Raw genomic sequence first — 20,890 nt, 5'->3', positions numbered from 1 at the left:
CTCCAAAGTTAAAATAATCGTGATGATGATGGTGATGATCTGACGGCGGGTAGGGAGAAGGACCCTGAGAAAGCGACTAACCCCACCCCCAGGAAAGTGGGTGAAAAGCTCAGCTCCTTCCTCTAGAAGGTTCGGCCCTGCGTGCGAGCCACAGCCCGGCTCCCCTCTGGCCGCCGGCGGTCGCAGGGAGCCGGCAGGGCGGCAAGCGGCTGCCGCCATGGCAGCCTGTGGCCCGCGCTGCCGCCGGCCGCCGGGAGGTGGCGCGCTCTGCTCAGCGGCCGACGCCGACCTTCTCCCGGCTTCTCCCCCTTCTCCTTTTTCCCCCTCTCTCGGAGGCTCGCATTGAATCGGCCCTAACGATTCTCGGATCGTCATTATTTGTAACCATAGAGCATGAATTACCTCTTGAGGTCATCAGCGAGAATTTACGACTGGTCAACAAAAGCACGTGATTCCCTAACGCCCCCCCACCCCCCTTCCAGCTCCCCCCCCCATATTTGGCCGCATACATAGCAAAACGAAGTACAGTGCATCGCTATAATTCATTAATACATCATAAATCGTGAAGCACAGGGTTATAACGACCACGATCCACAAATCAAGCCCTCCAAAATCACCCAAATGAGCTCGTACTTTGTAAACTCCTTCTCGGGGCGTTATCCAAATGGCCCGGACTATCAGTTGCTAAATTATGGCAGTGGCAGCTCTCTGAGCGGCTCTTACAGGGATCCCGCTGCCATGCACACCGGCTCTTACGGCTACAATTACAATGGCATGGACCTCAGCGTCAACCGCTCCTCGGCCTCCTCCAGCCACTTTGGGGCGGTGGGCGAGGGCTCGCGCGCCTTCCCCGCGCCCGCGCAGGAGCCCCGCTTCAGGCAGGCGGCGTCGAGCTGCTCCCTGTCCTCGCCCGAGTCCCTGCCCTGCACCAACGGCGACAGCCACGGCGCCAAGCCCTCTGCTTCGTCCCCCTCCGACCAGGCGGCCCCGGCCAGCTCCAGCGCCAATTTCACCGAAATAGACGAGGCCAGCGCGTCCTCGGAGCCCGAGGAAGCGGCGAGCCAGCTCGGCAGCCCCAGCCTGGCTCGGGCGCAGCCAGAGCCCATGGCCACCTCCACAGCCGCGCCCGAGGGGCAGACTCCGCAGATATTCCCCTGGATGAGGAAGCTTCACATCAGCCATGGTAATTCTGCCTTTTTTTTTTTTTTTTTTTTGTCTCCGGCTTTCCCTTCCTGCGCTTGGGGAGGGCGGTGGCGGCCGAGCGGAGCTTGGCTTTTCCTCGCACACACAGATTTATTTTTTCCAAGGTGGGGTGGGGGGAGAGGTCTCTGCGAGGGTCCTTTCAGCTCCGTGGACGGAACCTGGCAGGGGCTTTGGCTGCGGGGTGGAGGGGTGTTTTTTAATAATTCGTTCCCAGGCTCGGCTTAGGTTTCTGTCGCCCAGCCAGTTCCGGGCTGTAGGACGCCGGACGGGGTTTACTTCGCGTGGGGAAGGGTCCCGTGCGGACCCCCGGAATGTTTGAGACTGCCGCTAGAGAAGGCGGGGTGAGCAGGAAGAGGAGCTTGCCAGGGCAAAAGTGGGGCCGCTCTGCTCCCTCCCGGGGCGAGCAGCCGCCTGCGCCCAGCGAACCCAGCCCAGGGCGAGGCACTGGGAGGGAACTGCAGACAAAGCCGGGCGCCCTCGCCGCCGCCAGAAGTGGGGGCCGCAGGGGAAGGGGGTGCAGGAATCCAGCCTGGATGGGGACCTCTGGAGCAGGGGGGATTGGAGCTGGGGTGAGCGGGGTGCCAGGGACGCCTGGGTCCTGCTCCCCGCCCCCTCCCACCCAGAGCCCCCCGGTCCCTTGGCCGCCGTAACATGGCCTCGCCGCTCCCCTCTATCTGCTCCAGATATGACCGGGCCGGACGGGAAGAGGGCCCGGACCGCGTACACGCGCTACCAGACGCTGGAGCTGGAGAAGGAGTTCCACTTCAACCGCTACCTGACGCGGCGAAGGCGCATCGAGATCGCCCACGCGCTCTGCCTGTCCGAGCGCCAGATCAAGATCTGGTTCCAGAACCGGCGCATGAAGTGGAAGAAAGACAACAAACTGAAAAGTATGAGCCTGGCCACAGCCGGCAGCGCCTTCCAGCCCTGAGCCGGCCCGGAGGGGCGCCCCGCCACCCCCAGCCCCGTTCCGGCCACTCCTCCCCTGCGCTGCCGCCGCCGCCGGCTGGGGACCGCTTCCCACGAGCCTGCCTCGCCCTGGCCTTGTGTGACAGTTTTTCGTTCCGTCTTAGCTCGTCCTGTGACTCCCTCTCTCTCCTGGACTGGTTATCTTGTTATTATTGTTAATAATAATATTATTTTCCCCTCCATGCCCCCCAGTCCCCTTGGCTCGCCCCAACCCGCTCGTTCCTCTGTCTGGTCTGTGGTGACAACTCCTTCCCCCCATCCCCACCTCCCTGGAAAAAAAAAAAAGAAGAGAAAGAAATTCGCATGTGTAATGTGAACTTTCCCCTCTCCCCGTCTGTGTTCTAACTTATTTATAAAAGGATGATGGCTGTATTTGAGTTTCATCTCGAAACTTCTCTAAGGGGCTGCAGTTGAAGCGGGGGTAGGGTCACAGCAGCGCCGGGGCCCAGCTGAGCTGGCCTCTGACATGGAGTCCATGATTGTGTGTGTTCCCATCCTCCTCTTCCTCCTCCCTCCCTCCCTCCCCACTCCCCAGGCCCCAGGCCCCAGGCTCCCAACAGCTTGGTCCTTGGGTGGGCAGGGGCCAGGGAGAACCTAAGGGGTGCTGTGGAGAAGACAGTAGGAAAATAGAGATTGCCGCCTGGGTAGGCCCCACAAGGCCTGCTCTGGGAGTGTACAGGAACAGGACTAATCCTCGGTGTGAAATGTCTCTGTGAATGCGTGGGTCTGGCAGGAGGGCCCAGAGCGTACAAATATGGGGCTAGTCTGGGTCAGACGCATCTGCATCTCTTCCTCTCTGCCCATTTCGCTTCCAAGACCCCGTCTGGGGAGCGGGTGGTTGCTGTAGTCCGTGTGAAATCTGCCTTTGCTGGCCCGTCTCAGTGATTTGTTTTTGGTATTTGTTTGTAGCTTTCCTGGAAGTTGAATAAATGTTTCCCCCCCATACTCCACTGCCCTTCCTCTGGTCTTTTCTCCAGGGGGTGGTCTGCCTCTCCCATCACCAGGCACACCCTCCTCCACCAGGCTGCAGAATTCCAGGGTGGAGGGAAGGAAAGGCGGGACACTCCCCAGTAGCCCCTCCCCAGCCACCGAAGACCCAGGCTTGGTCCATTGGCCTTTGGGCCTGGGGAACTGAGAGGCCCCCCACCGAAAGCTCCCCCCCACCGGGGGTGGGGGTGCTGGGGTGAGAGAAAGGCTGAGCTGACTCCATCCTCGCCTTCCACCAGCTGGCCAGGAGAACCTCCGAAAAACTCTTCAGGGAAAGTCACTCAGGCCTAAGTCCTGAACAGGAGGCTCCAGCCTGCTGGGAGTGGTGGATGCCTGCCCAGCCCCCAGCCCCCTGCTCCAAATCCTCCTTTAGCTCAGCCACCAAGGAAGGCAAAAGAATAATAATAATAATAACAACAACAACACCAACAACAAAGGTCAGCTCCATTTCAAAGGTTTCTTCTCACCTCCAGCCTCCTCTACACTTATCAGGGGCTCTTCTCCTGGGTCCAGCTCACCTTCCCTCTGGGTTTGGAGTTGGGGTCCTTGCTGAAAGACCCCTGGTTCCCCCTCCAGCCAGGCTGGCCCAGGACCAGGGCCCAGTCCACCTCCATCCAAGTCAGCCTCCACCCTGAGCACCAGAGCCTGGACACTTACCCGGTCACTCCCTTCCAGCAGGGCCCAACTTCTTACAGGACTGGGGGGGAGGGGGAGCTGGTGAGGAGGCAGCCGAGGGTCCAGGAAGGCTCCACTGGGCCCTCCTTCCCCTTCACCCCTCGACTTTGTCCCCCTTTGTCGATAGCAAACTATCCCAAAAGTCGCTATGACATTTAGATGTCAAATGGATAGGGGTTTTATCTCGAAGTTAGATCGTAAAAATCGCCGAGAACTCAGACAGATACCCCTCACTGGCTCGAGAAAGTCACGTGAGGTCCATAAAGTTAGTTTTATGGTTTTGGGGAGTTGACACTGCGCGGTATATTTCACATTCTCCAGAATGTTAAGTGACACTTTAACTGCTCGCCGTGGTGGGGAAGGGGGCAGAGCTAGGTGAGCGCTGGGCTCCCAGCGTAGAGCAGCCGGACCGGCCCAGAAGGCGGTGGTGGCGCAGCCCCGGCCCAGCACGCCCGCCCGCCCGCAGTAAGTGGCTTCCAGCTTTCGCTTTCTCCCCTGCAGCTGGGGCGTTCAGGACTGGGGGGAAGGAAACCTTCGCCTCCCGCAGGGCTGTGTAGGGGTGACGGAAGGGAAATGGAGCCTGTCTTTTGCACCCGGTTCTGAGAAATTGGCCCCTGAAGTGGGGGTGCTTGGTCCGATAAGGCCTTAGCGGTTGGGGGTGATAGGCTTTTTGTGTGAGGGGTGTTGTGTGTGGAGATTGGGGGCTGTGTGGCTGCTACGTTCCTTCAGTGCCCTTGGAAAGTTAGGGGGCAACAAGGAGGGGTGTGCATTGCTGAGAAAAGGGCCCCCCGTTTTGGGGGGGGGGCATTCTGTTGCTGGCTATCTTCTAGACATCTCCCTACCACCAGGAAGGAGACTTTATGGCACTCATTTGTCAGGGGGTGTGGGGGCGCCGGCTGGGCACTTTTATCTAGATCCATCTCAGTGGAGAAAAAGAATCCGGGAAGGTGGCTGCTGTGGGCTGCCTGGCCCTGGGCGACTCTCTGGCTCTCAGATCTTTGAACCCCATAAAAGGGAGTCTCTCCAGTTCTCTGTGGCCTCCTAGGGTTGGGAGCAATGCGCCTCCAGCCCGTGGGGGCCCGAGCTACCTTTCCGCTTTGCTCTAAGTAGGATCCTGAGGTCAAAGCAGGCAGCGGAGGAGAGGGGCAGAGCGGGGAATTCTCTCCAATCCCAAACCCAATTCGCGGCCCCAGGCAGGGCAAAGGAGGAAGCTTCCTTTCCCTCCCCTACAGGAGTTGGGTATTTGAGTGGATCCCTGGCAAGCCCTACAGAAAGAATAGCCCCCCAATAGTAGATTCCGGAGCTGGGGAGACATTGGGAAGGTTCTCTCTCTCTCTCTCTCTCTCTCTCTCTCTCTCTCTCTCTCTCCCTCTTCTCTCCTTCCCTCTCTTCTCCCTGCCACACCCTCAAAGGTTCCTTTGTTCCGTGGCCCCACAAACCAAAGGGACTTCGGAATCTGACCCCCAGGGGGTCTGTTATTTTCTAAGGAAAAGCCAGAGGCCTCTTCCCCATCAAGGTGACTCCCCCCATGTAAGATCCAGGGGGCCAACTCCCCTGTCACTGCTGCTTCCGGAGCTCAGCAGTCCCGTGGGTCGTTCCCGGACTGGATGTGTGGCACGTGGAGGAGCTTCTGGTCTTTGGCACAGGGAGTCCTGGGGCTCCTTTTTTTTCCTGAAGGCAATCCAAACTCTGCTCCTGCCTCCTCTTCCCCGACGCCACTGTCTATTTCCTGGACTGTCCATGCCCTGCCCTAGGCTGATGGCCCTTCGTGGGCTTTGAGAACAGAGTTAGAGGGCGAAACGTGGAGTCCTCACCTGGCTTGGAGAACATACTGTGAATGATCGGGCCATGTGTCTCTCTCTCCCTTGGACAGGAGACTCTGGTCAGCCCCCGGCACTGTTTAAAATACTAATCAATCACGAAGGCACGGCTTACACAGGCTTATGTTCTCTACAAGGCGAAGAAGAAATGGACAGAGAAGTTTGTGGGCTGGGCTGCCCAGGTAGAGTGGAGTGTAGCGGGGTTAGGGGGAACAGTCCCACCCTAGGCCTTCCGGGGACCACACTCCCATGGCACCCCCAGCCTCCCTACAATGCCACGTTCCCTCTTCAGAAGGCTTCCTAGGAGAGCCCCAAACCCCAGACAACCAGGCCTACGCCTGTTTCCCACCCCCAACCCCCCCTTCGCATTTCAGTTCTGCAAACTCAGATAAAGAGTGCATGGGGCCGGCAGCCCGGGGACATCTGCTGCGTATGTCTGGACAGATTTTTCCGGAATGGAGAGAGCAGCTCCGCGTGGGGGTGGCCCACTTCTGCCTCTGAGACCAAACCTCGGGAGGGTCTCCTCCGGCTCCATGCAGATCCTAGAGAGGACGCCCAGGCTGAGCAACCGTCCTCCCTCAACCCCAGACCAGTCCGGGGCGAGTTGGGAGCAGGCAGGAGAAGCGGGAAGGTGTTTTCGGTGCCTCTCTGAAGACGTCCTCCTGGGGACAGCTGCTCCGCTCTCTTCCTCCTCTTCCCCAACCTTCCAAGCAGGCACCCTCCCCTCCCGCCAACTCCCCAGCCTGGGCCAGGCCCCGAGAGGCAGCAGCCGGAGTAAGGCAGGCAGTAGTTTCCCTTTTCTCTCCGAAGCCACTCTGACCACCACTCACTGGACAATTTGATTTTGATTTTTTTTGTTTGTTTTATTTGGTTACTTGTTTTGTTTTGTTTCTCTGCGGCCGAGGGGCAGGAGGAAGTATGAAGAAGTGTAAACAGGAAAGCTAGCCGGGCCTGGAGTGCCAAGCGCCCATATTTCATCGGCTTCCTCTCCATAACTGTGGCGGGGACACTTAACCCTTCCCTGGCTGTGAAAAGGCATTCATGCGGGGCTGGTGGGGCAGGACTGGGAGATCCTGGGAGTGGCGCCTAGACCAGCCTGCTTCCTTTCTCCCCGGGGCTCTGGATGCTGGGGCGGAAGTCCGGAAGTCAAGGAGTCTGAGCGGGGAAGACAGATCGCTCAGCACAGTCCCCAAAATTCCATCCCTTCCCAGGACTGCTCGCCCCTACGTGGGTTCCCCCGGCCAGGCGATCCTTGGAGGACAGGGCTCGAAGGAACCCACTGCTCACTCTCTCTTAAGGGAAGGGCCACTGGTCACCCTCCCATTTTTTGGAGTTTCTCAGCGTAATCGAATTTTGAGGCTGGGATCTGCCCACAGCAGGATTTATCGATCGCTGCGGTGCTGTTACACATCCATATTAATTAACTCAGACACCGCCTGGAAACCGAGCTGTTTGGGAAGGGGGAGGGGAAGATATGGGGGCCCCTAAAGGAAAGTGGACATTTTCTCCCTAAGTGCCCCTGAAGAGTTGCTCTTGGGCAGGATCCTGGGGCCCTTCCCAAGCTCTAAGTTCCGGAACTTAGCAAGGGTAAGCGGTGACCCACCCAGCACGGTGGGACTCCACACCTGTCTCCTGAGAGGAAGCGGGAAGCACCTCCCAGGCCCCCCCACCCCAGTTTTCTTCGGCAGAGGTGGGTGTCCCCAGCCCTCCCCTGCTCCAGCTCTGGTGGGTGGCACAAATGCAACCTTCCCTCTCCCCTCCCTGCCTTTCAACCGGGCAATCTTGAGAGTTTTTATGGTTTTCCGGTTTTGTCGGTTTGGTGTTGTTTTAGGGTCCCGTTTGTTGTTGGTGGTGATGAAGGTGTTGTGGCGTTCCCTTTCCTTCTACCCCCTCCCTCCAAAAAGTGATTAAAATCTGTTAAAGGATTTAATTAAGAGAGTTAAATGAAAAGGAAGGAGGCGCAAATGAGTTGGGGGAAAAAACCCACACCAAAGCTATTCTCAGCGATTAAATCGCCATTTTAACAATATAATGGAGTTTGCATCCTGAAAGGGGAAATCAACGCTCATATCTCATCAATAATTCATAGAGTCCGGGATCACGCAGAGGTCAGCAGACGGGGGCCGCAGCGCCGGCCTACGTGGGGCCCGCATACATTATGCGCCGCGGGGCCGCACGGCCGCCGCCGCCGCCCCAGGCCGGGGGCGGGGGCGAGCCAGGCCGACAGGTTCAGCCGGATGTTCCCTCCCTTCTTTTGGCGAATTCACCAAGACCCAGATTTCGGGCTCCAAGGGGACGTGGATGCAGGGGACGGCAGAGGGCCGGCCTGGGGCGACACGCGGATGTGATGCCCGCGCGGCACCTCCGTTCCCAGCTTTTCTCTCTTTCCCTCCTACCCATCTTTTTTCCTTTTCTCTGCGGGTTAGGGCGTCACCCGTCCTGCGCCTTCTCTCCCCCAGAATAGCCCCCGGGAGACGGAAGCGCAGCTCCCCGCGGCCTCCTCTGCTTTCTCCGCTCTTGGCTCTCTGGTTTGGCTCCCTGGGCGGACGGGGGCCGAGCCCACGCCGCCGCCGCCTGGGCTGCGGCCTCCGAGCGCCAGCTGGCTTAGGGGGCAGCGCGCCCTGCCCTCGGACCCGGGGGCCCGCGAGGAGAGGTCACCTCGAAGGCCCCGGGCCGGCTGGCCTCGCCACGGGGTGACCCCGGCCAGGCGGGGAGATGGCGAGACACCGTGGACAGCAGCATTTCGGGGAGATTTGGAAGGAGAGGGCCAGCGTGTCCTCTTCGGGGGCATTTGGAGGCACCGGGAGGAGACTCTACATCGGGATTGCGCTCCTTCTCGGCTCGCTCGCTCTCTCTCCTCACCTCTGTCGATTCGCTCTTTTCTGTTTTCCGACTCCCAAGAGCCCCTAGGGAAGGAGGAACGAAGCCTTCCCCGAGAGAGGAGGGAGCCTGGGAGGCGGCATCCGCGCGGAAGGGAAACCGAAAGCGCGCGGCTCGCCCGCCCGAAGGCCGCCCCGGCCGAGAGGCAGAGGCTGTAACGTCCCCGAGCTGCCAGTAGAGTCCGCCTTAGACCAAGTTCACAGCCGGGCTGGGGCCTCCGAAGCGCCAGCGAGCGGCCGCGCAAGGTGGCCCTGGGCCCCGCTGGGCCTCGCATTGTTGGGACGCCAAGCCCTCCCTCCCGCCGGGTGGGGACGGGGGCCCACTCCGCTCCCGAGGAACCCCTGCTCCGAGCGCCCCCCGCTCTTCTCCCCTTCTCCAGGTCAGCGCTATCTTGTTCCCCACGGGTCCCCCTCGCGCAACCGCCGCGGCCCCACGCTGGGACACGGGAGCGAAGAAGGGCCGGTGGGCAAAGGCCCTTCCAGGCGTCCCAACAGAAGAAACAGGTTAAAAAGCTGGCGGTGGGGCCGGCCCCCTTTCCCGAGGAGTTACTTAATAATCAGAGACTCCTCTTGGCCGGGTCTAAGGCCCTTGACTGGGGGTGGGGTGGGGGCGCGATGGCGAGGGGGGAGGGACGGGGAGAGTGTTTTGCGCTCGGGGTTCTGCAGCCAGCGCGGCAGCTTGAGCCCCAGGGCGAGGAGGCCAGTGTTATTGCCGGAGGGGTCGCAAAGTTGGAGGGTCAAAAGTTTACAGCGTGCGTGAGCAGCCCGCGGAGGCGTCTAGCGGCAGGGGCGGGGTGGGAGAGGGGGAGGGGTCTGTATGTGCGAAGCGAGAGGAGAGAGCCAGCCGGGGATGCTGGAGGTAAGGAAGGCGTGTGGGCTGGGAGCCGTGGGGGGGCGGGGGGAGCAGACCTGGGCGGGGGAGCGGCGGATACGCGGGGAAGGGGGGAAACAACCAACCCTTCTCCCCCAACTCGCGCTGCTGCTGCACGACAGACAGTGCTCCCGGCGTGGCCACTCCGCCACGCAATTTTCTCTCCCAAAGATAACCTTTGAGTCACCATATAAAATTTAATTAAAACCTACCCAGCCGCACACATTTTAAAAATCCAATTACCCACACGTCCTTGCAGGGGGTTTGGCAGGGCCAAAGAAGGCTTCCAAGGTGAAGGCTGGATTCTCACCACCATCAACCCCACCCCGCTCGCCCTAAAGGGTCCCGACTGCAGGCTCTTCCATCTCTGCCTCCAGGGGAGATAAGGCTGTCTGCAGGGACCCCCGAAGGCCCCCATGGCTCCAGGCAGTTGGAGTCCATGGCCATGAACCAGTGCTGCAAGCTTCCTAAACTGCCAACTGCTCAGGTTTAACAGCTAGGATACTGAAAAGTGGTTAGCTTGTCTGTTCTCTTACTCTCCTCCAAGCCTCCATTTCTCTGTGCATCCCAGCTCCCTCTCTTCCTGTTTGCAGGAGGGAGGGGAGAATGGGGAGGAAAAGTACTGAATGGCCCCACTGAGCTCTCTCTAACTGGAGTTGAAACGGGGCGACCTGAAATGAACCTTGAATCCATGCATTAAGCTTAGCTCAGAAGTAAGATGCTTAAGAGAGACTGTAATTGGAACACCAGGGCCCATGCCTATTTTTGGGTCTTTAAATGACTGTTTGCTGCATGGAGAGATGTCATCATATTCACTTTCAAGCATTTAATGTGGGAGGTGCGCTGTAGGTATTTGGCCTGCCAGAACTGAGATGACCCAAGAGTTTGTGAAATATGGCTGGAAGAGACAAAGGCTTAGTGGTAAATTCCAAATCTCCTTGACCCTAGTTTTTGAGAAAACCAACCAGGTGCTTGCCCCTATTTCTACTAGCCTTCCATGGGAGTAACTCTGGGGTGTCAGGCCAAAGAAGAATTCCTGCGGTCTTGAAGAGGTGGGGGCAAAGTCTGGACTGGAAGATCTCCCCTCTTCTGTTTGCCGTCCCTCCTTTTCTCTGTCCTAGGACGGAATGTTAGCAAATGTAAGCATCAGTGGGACAGACCCTGTGGAGCAGTCCAGAGTCCTGGGCTGCAGCAGCCTCAGGATGGGGAGAGAGTGGCTCTGTGGCCCTCAGCAGACCGAGCTGCTCACCGTGAGACGCTGCTTCCTGACCTCTGTACTGGGGCACACCACCCTGCCAGTGCTCCCTCCTCTAGGCCGGAACCTTGCTCTGGGTCCAAGGGGGGTCACCTGACCTACTTCTGCCGGCCCCTTGGAGACTGGACAAAGGGAGGGATGTGTTGCAGGCAACGCACCTGTGTGTAATTCTGGAGTGAGAAAGGCAGGACCATTTCTGAGTATTTTTTGATGCCTTCTTGATTTGCTACTGAAACCTATTTGTGTTGGTGATGAGTTGGCAAGGGAGTTGCTGTGGAGATGCCAGCAGTCTTTTTAAAAACATTTGGAAGCAGAAGATATGGTTTTGTTCTCACAGGACAAGGAAAGCTTCTGAAAACCAAGTGCTCCGCTCTGTGTAGTGCAGTCTGGACCCCGTCTCAGGTCTCAGGGTTCTTTCTGTCTTCTCTGGTCAGGCTGGGGCTGTGGAAAACAAAAATCCTCAACCCCAAGAGGTGGAGGGGTCATTCTTGGGGCTCAGGGAAACTTACAAAGCTTTGACAGAAATGGGAGTATTTCTGGCAGTAGGGGTGCAAATAAAGCCAGTGGTGCAGGCAGTGGGGTGAGGATACAGGCGGTATTGATGCAGACTTTTAGGGGAAAATTTAGAGAATGGATCTGTGGCTCAGGCCTGCTGTCCGGGACCCAGCTACCCAAGGCATCTTCAGTTCTGGTGCCAGCCTCCTTTCCCTACCTCCAAAGGATCCCCACCACCACCACCATGGAACCTCTCTCTCTCTCTCTCTGTGCCCCGGGAATGAGAGCTGACAAAAATACAGGGCCGGTGCAAAATCAAAGCATGTACGTGGCAGCCGCTGGCTGAATCCTACCGTTGTGGGACCTTTTCAGGGATGGGGGTTGAGTGAGGGGAAGAGATGGTTCTGACGAAAAGCGGAGCCGGAGCCGGAGAGGATGAGCTGAATCAAATTCCTACTCTGCCATTTTTCTCCCAAGTAATGACCTGCGCAAAATTCAATATGACCGAACTACCACTGCCTGCTTGTGGGGGAGGCCCGCAGAGGGGTGAACCACAGGTCACGGCGTCTAAAATTTATTAAAATGTTCGAGAGCCTCGTGACGCGCCTAGCTGTTTAACAAAGACTGCCAAAGTATGAGATTAATACGAAAACTTGCGCTTCAAAAACAAAAACACCAAAAAAAAAAAAGTCTTGTTCCGGCCTCCTCCGAGGGGGCCCGTGGCTCCTCTGCCTGCAGCCGCGGTTCGGTTTTCTGGAGAGCGGGTCCGCGGCCGGCCAGCGGCCGGGAGCGCGCGGGCAGCGGCCCGGTGAGTACTCCCGCCGGCTCTTCTCTGGGCCTTGGCCTCCTCGGCGCGGCGGGCGGTGCGCGGGACTGGCTGAGATTCGCAGCCACCGGCCCTCCGGTTTCCCTTCCTCGCTGCATCCCTTCCTCCCGGCCTACGAAACGTGGCTGATTGCCCGCAGGCCGGGCACGCTGGGGACTGCGGAGGGGGGCTTTGGCGACCAGGGGTCACGCCCGCAACCTGTGGCTGCGGGAGCAGGCGGCCTGGAAGCCGCCGAACGACCCCGGGGACACAGGGGAGGGGGCTGCAGACGCGGGCCAGTCCCAGCCCGTATTTTTATTATGCAGGATGCTGTTAGGGTTTTTCTGGGGTGGAGGAGGGAGGGAGCCCGCAGCTCCGGTGAGACCAGTCCTGGAAGTCGCTGATAAACCCGGTCCTCCGCCCCTGGTGGCTGGCCTCGCATGGGGCGGGAGGGGGCGGTTTGCCATGCCTCGGTGGGACCCGACCAGCAGGTTTCGGTGCCCAGCGGGCTCCAGGGAGACCATCTCTGCGTTTTGCTCTAGGACCAAGCATACCAACCCCCTAGTGGCTCTGCCCTCCATTTGTCTCTTGGGGTGTGCTGCCAGGCACCAGGGTCCCGTCTCTTGTGAAGTGTACAGCAGCAGAGAGGCCCAACGATCAGCCAGCCGCCCTCTCCAAGGTCTGAAATGCCAGTGGGCCGTAAGGGGCAGGCAAGGGGCCTGGCCTGTGGGAGGAGGTCATGAAGCCCCTAGGTGGTGTTTGGGGAGAATGCTTAATGCTGGGAGCTGGCGGGCACTGAGAGACAGACTCCAGTCTTCCTGGGTGTCCACCTGGAGATCCGAGATTACGTGTGAGGTTGGCCTGGATGGGAGACTGTTGGCGTTAGAAATCAGGGGCAGAGCCTGGATCTAGAGTGAAAAATGCGGGGCTCTGCGGATGGAGCTGCAGGCAGGTGGGAGGTCTCTCCCTCACCTGCTGACGACCCCCACCCCCCACCCCGGGTGTGGTGGCTGGAAGATGGCTTTTGTGGAGTTGCTACGTTTGTTAATGAAATTGATGCTATTCGCACCTGCTCTTTGGGGCTGTAGGTATTTCTCAGACAAGGGGAGATGGGTAGTGGGTGGGGAGGAGGCTTCTGGGCACATTCCCCTCCCCTGTCATGGATTTTCACAGTCCAAGCCTCCCAGTTTAGTCCCCAGTGTCCCAGTTTAGGAAATCCAGCAGCTACTGGGAGTCTTAGGAAGCTGGATCTGAAACCCCAGCTCCTCTGCTCTGACCCCATGGCCAGCAACTGGAGCAGGTGGCCGGGCCCAGTTAGGGAGTGGGTTTAGCAGCAAGGACCCCTGCCCGGGGCCAGGGAGGCGGGAGAATGGGGTTCCTACACACACCTCCTGGGGACTGTCCCCCTCTTGTGGTCCCCAGGAGGTGTGGGAGGGTGGGAGGGGCTGGCACGTCATCTGGCCGCATCTTTTATGGTTCCTCATTGCTCTTCATTCGGAAATGAGACGCCTTTGATCTTTTTCTCAGGTTGTAAACAGAATTGCCTGTCATTAAATATCCGGGGCCCCATCTGCTTGGTCTCCCAGCATTTTTGTTTACAGCTGTTTCTCTTTCTTTCTACCATTGACTTTTTCCAAAAGGACTTTTATTACACCCCCTTCACACCCAGCTGTCTCTGCCTCCTCCCTTTGCTGAGAGGCGCTTTGAAAAATATCTAGATATTCGTTTGATCACAGAATAAAGGCTGCAAGGGGCACGGAGGAACCGATTGGGGGTTTTGTTTTTTTCTTTAAGAAGAAGAAGAAGAAAACCCTAGAAGTCTTGGGGGAGGGGAGGGACTGGAGGGTACCCAGAAGGGCCTGGTCCTGACTTCAGAGCAGCCTCGGGATGACCCTTCCTCCTTTTGTGCTTAGCTAATGTTTACATCTCATAATTCATGCGCCTCCGAGAGTTGCGCAGTAGGGCGAGGCTCGCGTCGCTCAGCAGACTGGCGGCTTCTATTTCTAAGAGGAGACTTGAAGCCTTGTAATCCCAAGAATGGACCCGCAGTACCGTTTTCTGCTCCCAGGGCTCAAAAACTAAACCAAAACGAAATAGAATCAAAGCATTCACACCACACCCCCAAAGAGAAGAACGCTCGGAAAGTGGGAGAACTGGAACATTTCTGGGCCGAGAAGATCTGTCTGTCTTCTGTATGTACCCTGTAGATCCGAATTTGTGTAAGGAATTTTGTGGTCACAAATTCGTATCTAGGGGAATATGTAGTTGACATAAACACTCCGCTCATTTTTTCCCCCCAGAAGATAAAAATACGCGCTGTCTTTCTAAATGAGGACAACCCGCACGAAGACGCCTTCCCTTGTCTTTCCTCCTCCGCCCTTTTCTCTCTCAACTGGTCTCAGATGGAGGAGCCATCCACCTGAGCTCTCCCGGTGCCTGTCCTGGGAGCCGGGTCCTTTTCCTCTTTTCTAAGAGGTTCCTGTTGTCGATGATGATGCTTCTAATTTATGCTCCGTGCCCCAAGCCCACCTATTTTCTGTTCTGGGCTCGGGGAGGCTTGATTGGAAATGCGAAAAACTGCCTGTTGTCTCCAGTGTGCGAAGTCCAAGGAGACTCGTTTTGCAAACGGATGGAGAGGCTGCCTTTCCGCTGGGGTTCGGCACAAAATACCCTGGGAAGACGTGATTACCAGGGAGCGTTGTTGTGTGCGGGGGTCACTTCTGGGGCGCCTACCCCCAGCCTTGCGAGGATGTGACATTTCTGTTCGCCCCGGAGGCGGCAGCATTAGCGGCAATTACAACGTCTCGGCGCCATGGTTAGTATTGCTTCGTTGGTTCTGGAATTAGCAAATTGCTATTCAATTTGCTCTTAAAAGTTGCAAGTTTTTTTTTTTTTAATCCTAATGTTCATCTTCAGTATGGGATATCAAGTGGTTTCTGTGGGCCTGGGCTGTGCAGGGAAGTCAAGAGAGGCATGGATAGGGGTAGGGAGACAGACAGACTGACTGACACAGCCCAGCTAATAGCGCAGCTAAATGCGATTTGGAAGGCGAGGTCTCCCCGAATTAGTGCATGAATTTCCTATCGATCCGCCGGCGGTTCCATTCATCTCTGACAAGTCCCTCGCGCGCCCGCCCTCCAGCGCCCCACGCCTCCTCTCTCACCCCCCAACCCCTCCCCATCCGGCTGCAGAGAAAAGCCCTATGCTCCTTCCGCGCTCCGCGCCCCCCGTGGGTCCCCCTCCTGAAGCGGCGCGTCCCCGCCGGTCACTGCACTGCTGCCCCACGCAAGCACACACACACACACACACTCAAGGTGCACGAGCTCCCTCCCGCCGTGGGGCGGAGATGCGAGCCGGGCTAAGGCAGCGGATGGCGGCCGGCGTGAGGCGGGACTGGAGGGGCTACCCCGGCAGCCCCGGCCTCTGAGGGGCTCCGGGCACCGTGCGCTGCCCAGCGCCCCGACAGGCCCTCCGGGCGCAACTTGCGGGCTCTGGCGCTCTCCCTGGGATCTGGGAGAGGGCAGGGCGAGGAGGGGGTCGCCCCGCAGGAGCCCTGTGTAAATCCCAGGGCTGGCTGGGTGGGTGGGGAGGGGGGGGAGAGAAGAAGGGGAAATAGACCTCTGGCTGGAGTAGGGTCCGGGTGAGCAGATTTCCTTATCCGGGAATCGCAGGCGGGGCGGCTATTGGCTCGGAGGATCACGTGGGCCCCTAACTTTGTTCACTTGACAGTAAGTAGGAGGGCTTTCGGAAACAGGAAAACGAGTCAGGGGTCGGAATAAATTTTAGTATATTTTGTGGGCAATTCCCAGAAATTAATGGCTATGAGTTCTTTTTTGATCAACTCAAATTATGTCGACCCCAAGTTCCCTCCGTGCGAGGAATATTCACAGAGCGATTACCTGCCCAGCGACCACTCGCCCGGGTACTACGCCGGCGGCCAGAGGCGAGAGAGCAGCTTCCAGCCGGAGGCGGGCTTCGGGCGGCGCGCGGCGTGCACCGTGCAGCGCTACGCGGCCTGCCGGGACCCCGGGCCCCTGCCGCCGCCGCCGCCCCCGCCGCCGCCCCCGCCGCCTCCCGGGCTGTCCCCTCGGGCTCCTGCGCCGCCGCCACCCGCCGGGGCCCTCCTCCCGGAGCCCGGCCAGCGCTGCGAGGCGGTCAGCAGCAGCCCCCCGCCGCCTCCTTGCGCCCAGAACCCCCTGCACCCCAGCCCGTCCCACTCGGCGTGCAAAGAGCCGGTCGTCTACCCTTGGATGCGCAAAGTTCATGTGAGCACGGGTGAGTGCGTGGGCGCCCCTTCCCCCTCCCGCCCTAAAGGGACCTCAGAGGCATTGATGGGGGGGGGGGGGAGCCTGGGGGAAGCCAATTGTCCCCGCTATAAACTCGCCATTGCTAGAGATTTACGGTCGCCTGTTTTCAGAGCCACATAATTACATCCCCCATAAATTTTTATGGCCTGGTGGGCCCCGCGCCTTTGAAGTCCGTTCCCCATCCTCTTTGCCATTCTCAGCAGCGACTTCTCCACCAGTGAAGTTGGGAGATGGAGAGGGGTGGGGGCAGTGGGGGAAGAGGAGGAGAATCCGTATTTAAGCACAGAGTTGAGTCAACTCCCAATATTTGTATTTTCCCCCGCTTCCAGTCCCGCTGCTTGGCTGCAGAAGCGGGCAAAAGTTTTTGGGTCTTTTTTTTTTTTTTTTTTTTTAAACCGGGGGCAGGCACTGCTTGGAATCTGAGCAGCAGCGAGGGTGGGGAAGAGAGGGGAGCGGTGAAAACCTCGGGACCGTCCCTCGCCCCCTCCCACACACCCCTAATCAGCCACGACGACAGCGCAGCCGTCCAAAACTTTGAGGTGGCTTCCTCTTGCCTGGCTCTCATCGTCCCCCCTTTTGGATCCTCACACTGCCCCCACCCCCAATCTGCAGGGAGAAGAGGTGGGGGGGGGGAGACCCAGGTCGCTGCAAGAAAAGACTCCGTTCCTCCTCCCTGTCGGGGCAATAAAACTTTCTCTTTCTCCTTCTCTCTGTGTGTGTCCAGTAAACCCCAATTACGCCGGCGGGGAGCCCAAGCGCTCTCGGACCGCCTACACTCGCCAGCAGGTCTTGGAGCTGGAGAAGGAGTTCCACTACAACCGCTACCTGACGCGGCGCCGGAGGGTGGAGATCGCCCACGCGCTCTGCCTCTCCGAGCGCCAGATCAAGATCTGGTTCCAGAACCGGCGCATGAAGTGGAAAAAAGACCACAAGTTGCCCAACACCAAGATCCGCTCGGGCAGCACCGCAGGCGCAGCCGCAGCGCCCCCCGGCCGGCCCCACGCAGGCGCCCCCGCGCTCTAGTGCCCCCCGCGCGGGCGCCGCGGACTCGGGGCGGGGGCGGGCAGCGGGGGGAGCCGGGGAGGGCCCGGAGCAGCCCGCCGCCCTCCCCCCACCCCAACTTTGTAGGAATAAACGCAGACAAGGAGGGGTAGGGAAAGCTTTATTTATAGATGACCGAGGGCCCCCACACACCCGAAGCAAGGTTCAAGTCTCTTGCTTTCTTCCTTAAAAAAAAAAAAAAAGAAGAAGAAGAAGAAGAAGAATGGGAAAAGGAAGAAAGAAAAAGACAGAAAGAGCAATAGGAGGAGGCTGCAGCTCCTGTTCCCAGCGTTGGCGAAGATGGATCCACGTTTCATCTTTAATCACGCCAGGCCCAGGCCCATCTGTCTTGTTTACTCTGCCGAGAGGACGGGCCTCGGTGGCGACCATTACCTCGACACCCAGCTAACAAATGAGGCCCGGCCCGGCCGGCCGCCGCCGCTGCCGCCGCTCCTGGAAGGCTGCCTGGATTTCCTTTCTTTGTCCCCAGCCCCGACACGCAGCGAAAGCAGCCTCTGACTGCCAGATAGCGCGGTGTTGTGGCCACGGTAACAAACACGCACAGCCTCCCTCCCCCTCCGTGCCGCGGCTGCTCGCCCCCTTCCACCTGGGCTGCAGCGGGAGACAGAGGAAGGGGAAAGGGGTTGGGGGCGGGGAGATTGAGGCCAGGATTTGGGGCGGAGGCGGGAGGAGGGAGAAAAAGGGGACCCAGGAGGGCTTTCCTCTGGAGGGCCTGGCTGCGGGCTCCAGGGAGGGGCCTTGCCTCCTAGGCTGAAAATGAACGTGAAAGTAGGAGGCGAAATGCCCTGCCCCACCTCGCTGGTGTGCACTGGCTGGCAGAGCCCCCTCCTACAGTTTGACCTTGTTGCATCGTTTATTTTATTATTATTATTATTATTATTATTAATATTATTACTATTATTTTATGCCATATGTGTCCTCCTGTTCTCTTTCTGACATTCCAAGCCGGGATGTGCCCCTCAACCCCCAACTCAGGGGCTGCCTGGGTCTAGAACCTTTCGTTGGCGTGAAAATGTGTGTCATGTACAGAGTGACAATAGAAATAAATGTTTGGTTTCTTGTGACCAGCACGGCGTGTTTTTGTTGAAGCCTTTATGTCATGACAAGGACAAATGCCACCCCACATAGACCTTAAGCACCCTAGTGGGTTCGGCCTCACGTTGTACCTGTTTTTTTTTTTTTTTTTAACTTTTTTTTTCTTTTCTTTCTTTTCTTTTCAAAGGGTCTGATGGGACTTTCTATCAATAGGTTCCAAATTGTGGTCGCTGATTCTGTTTTCCTTTTGGGGTGGGTGTGTTTTGTTGGGGGCTTTTAATTTTTTTTCCTCCTCCAGTCCAAAAAAATGGTTGGAAAGGACTGGGAGGGCTGAGTCTGGTCCCCCATGAGGGGAAAATGTTTCACTGTAGGACACAAGAGGCTTAAGTACGGTGAAGCCTTTCATATCGTGATTTATTTGTCATAAGCAAATAAAATGCGGTTAAGCTGTCTCCTAGACAGACGGCCCTTTGGTTATTAAAGTTCCGAGAGAGGATTCCACAAGGCCTGGCCTCTTCCCTCCCCGCGCAAGAAGGTATCGCTTTCCTCGGAGGTGTTTAAGGCTTTTAATGAGTCTAATTTTTTGCACAGATGTTTCTGGGTGTTTGCAGGTTTTCAGAGTATTTTTATATTACAAAGGAGCTAGCCGGTGCCATAGCTCAAACTCTGACAAGCAAATAGATAATCAAGAAGACAAATGGCCTCTTTTGTGAAGCCCTGCTCCTGTATTAATTTTCATTTTCTTTCTCATAGCAAGTATCGAAAGTAGGACTAGGGACCAAATAGCTTTCCTGTCTCTCAGGTCCCAGTCACCCCTAGAATGGGATGGGGGAAGGGGAAGGGGAAGGGGTTCAGGGCAGCCATTGTCCAGCACTGCTGTGAAGTTCTAAGATCTGGGAGCTCCAGCCTGGGGGTGAGGGGGTGGGGTGGGGAATCTGGCCTGGTGGCGGGCCAGGGTGCCAGCCACTCCGCCTCCAAAAAAAGCTGGAGAGTCTATATGCGATTAAAAGTCGTTTGTTTTTCCTGATCCCATGTCCCCTTTGAAAATAAAGAGAGCCAGACACACCCACACATTTTATTGTTTTTTTATTTTGCATTCCTCTGGTTTGCAGGGCAATAACTGGAGAGTGGTTAGGGGCTGCGGGAACTGAGGGGGGCCTGGGTCCCCAGCATGGGAGAGGGCAGTGGAAGTGCCCGATTCAACGCAGCTTGGCCGGGGGAACTTAGCAAAAATCGCCCCGGACCTGGAGGGTGAGAGGGGGCGAGCTTTGTTTCCGTGGCGTCGCGGGGTGGTGTCTTAGCTGCAAGGGGATAACAGTGGCGGCCCTTAGCGGAGGGGGAAAGTAGTTCTGAAAAAGCAGATGCCCCCCCCCCCACCGGAATCTCTTTAAAAGAACCAAATCAAAGCTGCTCCTTGGAAGGTATGAATAGAATTAAAAAAAAAAAAAGATTTCTATGGAGCTTAAAGTTCACAGTCATTCTGTGTAAGACAAGAGCTAAGAAAAATGTGAGAATTATACGGAAAACCATTAATCACTTCTTTTCTTTAAATACGTATCCTCTCTCCTTTGTTATTATTCAACAGCAAATCTCCACAGACCGGCTGCTGGGGGAAAAAACTGTTAGCCGCCTCTCCCAGATCTGCGAGGGGGAGAAAAATCGGACCATAAAGTTGAAAACTTTTTTCTCTCAGTTTGGAAGAAGCCGTTCATCATGAGTGGGACCGGCGGCGCTCGGGCCACAGGAGGCGAGAGGTGCAGAGGTAACAAAGCCGGCCGGGCTGGCGGGTTTGGACCGTTTTTTTACGAGCTCTTGTCACAAGCAAAAGAAGAATCCTCACTCTCGCCTCCTCCTCTTTTTCTTTCTCCACTGTCTGCGCGGGGATTTTTTACGGTGGCCGCTGGGGCAGGTTGGCTGCCTTTTAGGACGAGGGCTGCCTGGGTCCTGGAGGGGACACCTGGCGAGTGTTGGAGCTGACTGGGGCGAGGTGGCAGGGCCGCTGGGAAGCCCCGGAGGAGAAGGCTGGCCGCGGGGCCACCCAGCAGCGCCGGTCTGGCTTTGGAGGATGCTGGCGGGCGTGGGGTACCGTGCAGCGTGTGTGCATGTGTGTGTCTACGGGGCTCACATGTGGCCGGTGTGCTCCTTTGCCTGTCTACACAGGGGGCTTGGGTCCCCTCTGTCTGTTGGCTGGTGAGAGGTTGTCACAGAGAATCCAGCTCTGGGATGCGGTGCCCTGGCTTGGGACCGATCCTTTTCTCTTCTGGTGTTGAGGAGCTCGGGATTCTAGACAAATATCGTGCTTCTGTCTGCAGCGAGAAACTGCTCACCTCACAGGCGAGATGCGTTGATGAAAAAAAAAAAAATTCTTCCTCTGGGCTGCCCCCCTGGCTTTCTGGAACCCAGAGGCTCCGTGATGGGGTTGGTGTTTCTGTCTGCGTTTGGGAACTCTGTTGTCTCTGCTGGGGCCCTGCTCCTCAGGCCAAGGGAGGCAGTGGCTCTGCACCAAACCCGAATGTGCCGGCCTTTT

The 20,890-nt window shown here is 57.7% G+C and overlaps 3 protein-coding genes across 3 annotated transcripts in view; all 3 read left to right on the top strand.

Annotated features, from left to right (window-relative positions):
• The window catches only part of HOXB3 (homeobox B3), a 53,503-nt gene that overhangs the window by 9,856 nt on the left and 22,757 nt on the right, over window positions 1-20,890 (top strand). Inside the window, exon 2 of the mRNA XM_062175552.1 lies at window positions 19,949-20,125. The gene's annotated coding sequence lies outside the window, so the exon portion shown is untranslated. The remainder of the gene's footprint in view (window positions 1-19,948; window positions 20,126-20,890) is intronic.
• HOXB5 (homeobox B5) lies at window positions 518-3,106 on the top strand. Its single transcript, XM_062215891.1, has 2 exons — window positions 518-1,183; window positions 1,887-3,106. Exons 1-2 carry the CDS (start codon window positions 622-624, stop codon window positions 2,132-2,134), a joined length of 810 nt encoding a protein of 269 aa, XP_062071875.1. The 5' UTR covers window positions 518-621; the 3' UTR covers window positions 2,135-3,106.
• On the top strand, window positions 15,571-17,289 carry HOXB4 (homeobox B4). The gene is made up of 2 exons (XM_062175551.1): window positions 15,571-16,234; window positions 16,991-17,289. Exons 1-2 carry the CDS (start codon window positions 15,775-15,777, stop codon window positions 17,287-17,289), a joined length of 759 nt encoding a protein of 252 aa, XP_062031535.1. The 5' UTR covers window positions 15,571-15,774.

The sequence above is a fragment of the Lepus europaeus genome, chromosome 18, assembly GCF_033115175.1.
Source record: "Lepus europaeus isolate LE1 chromosome 18, mLepTim1.pri, whole genome shotgun sequence".
Lineage (NCBI taxonomy): Eukaryota > Metazoa > Chordata > Mammalia > Lagomorpha > Leporidae > Lepus > Lepus europaeus.
The sequence above is the reverse complement of the archived record's forward strand: the minus strand, read 5'-3'. Positions and strand labels throughout refer to the sequence as shown.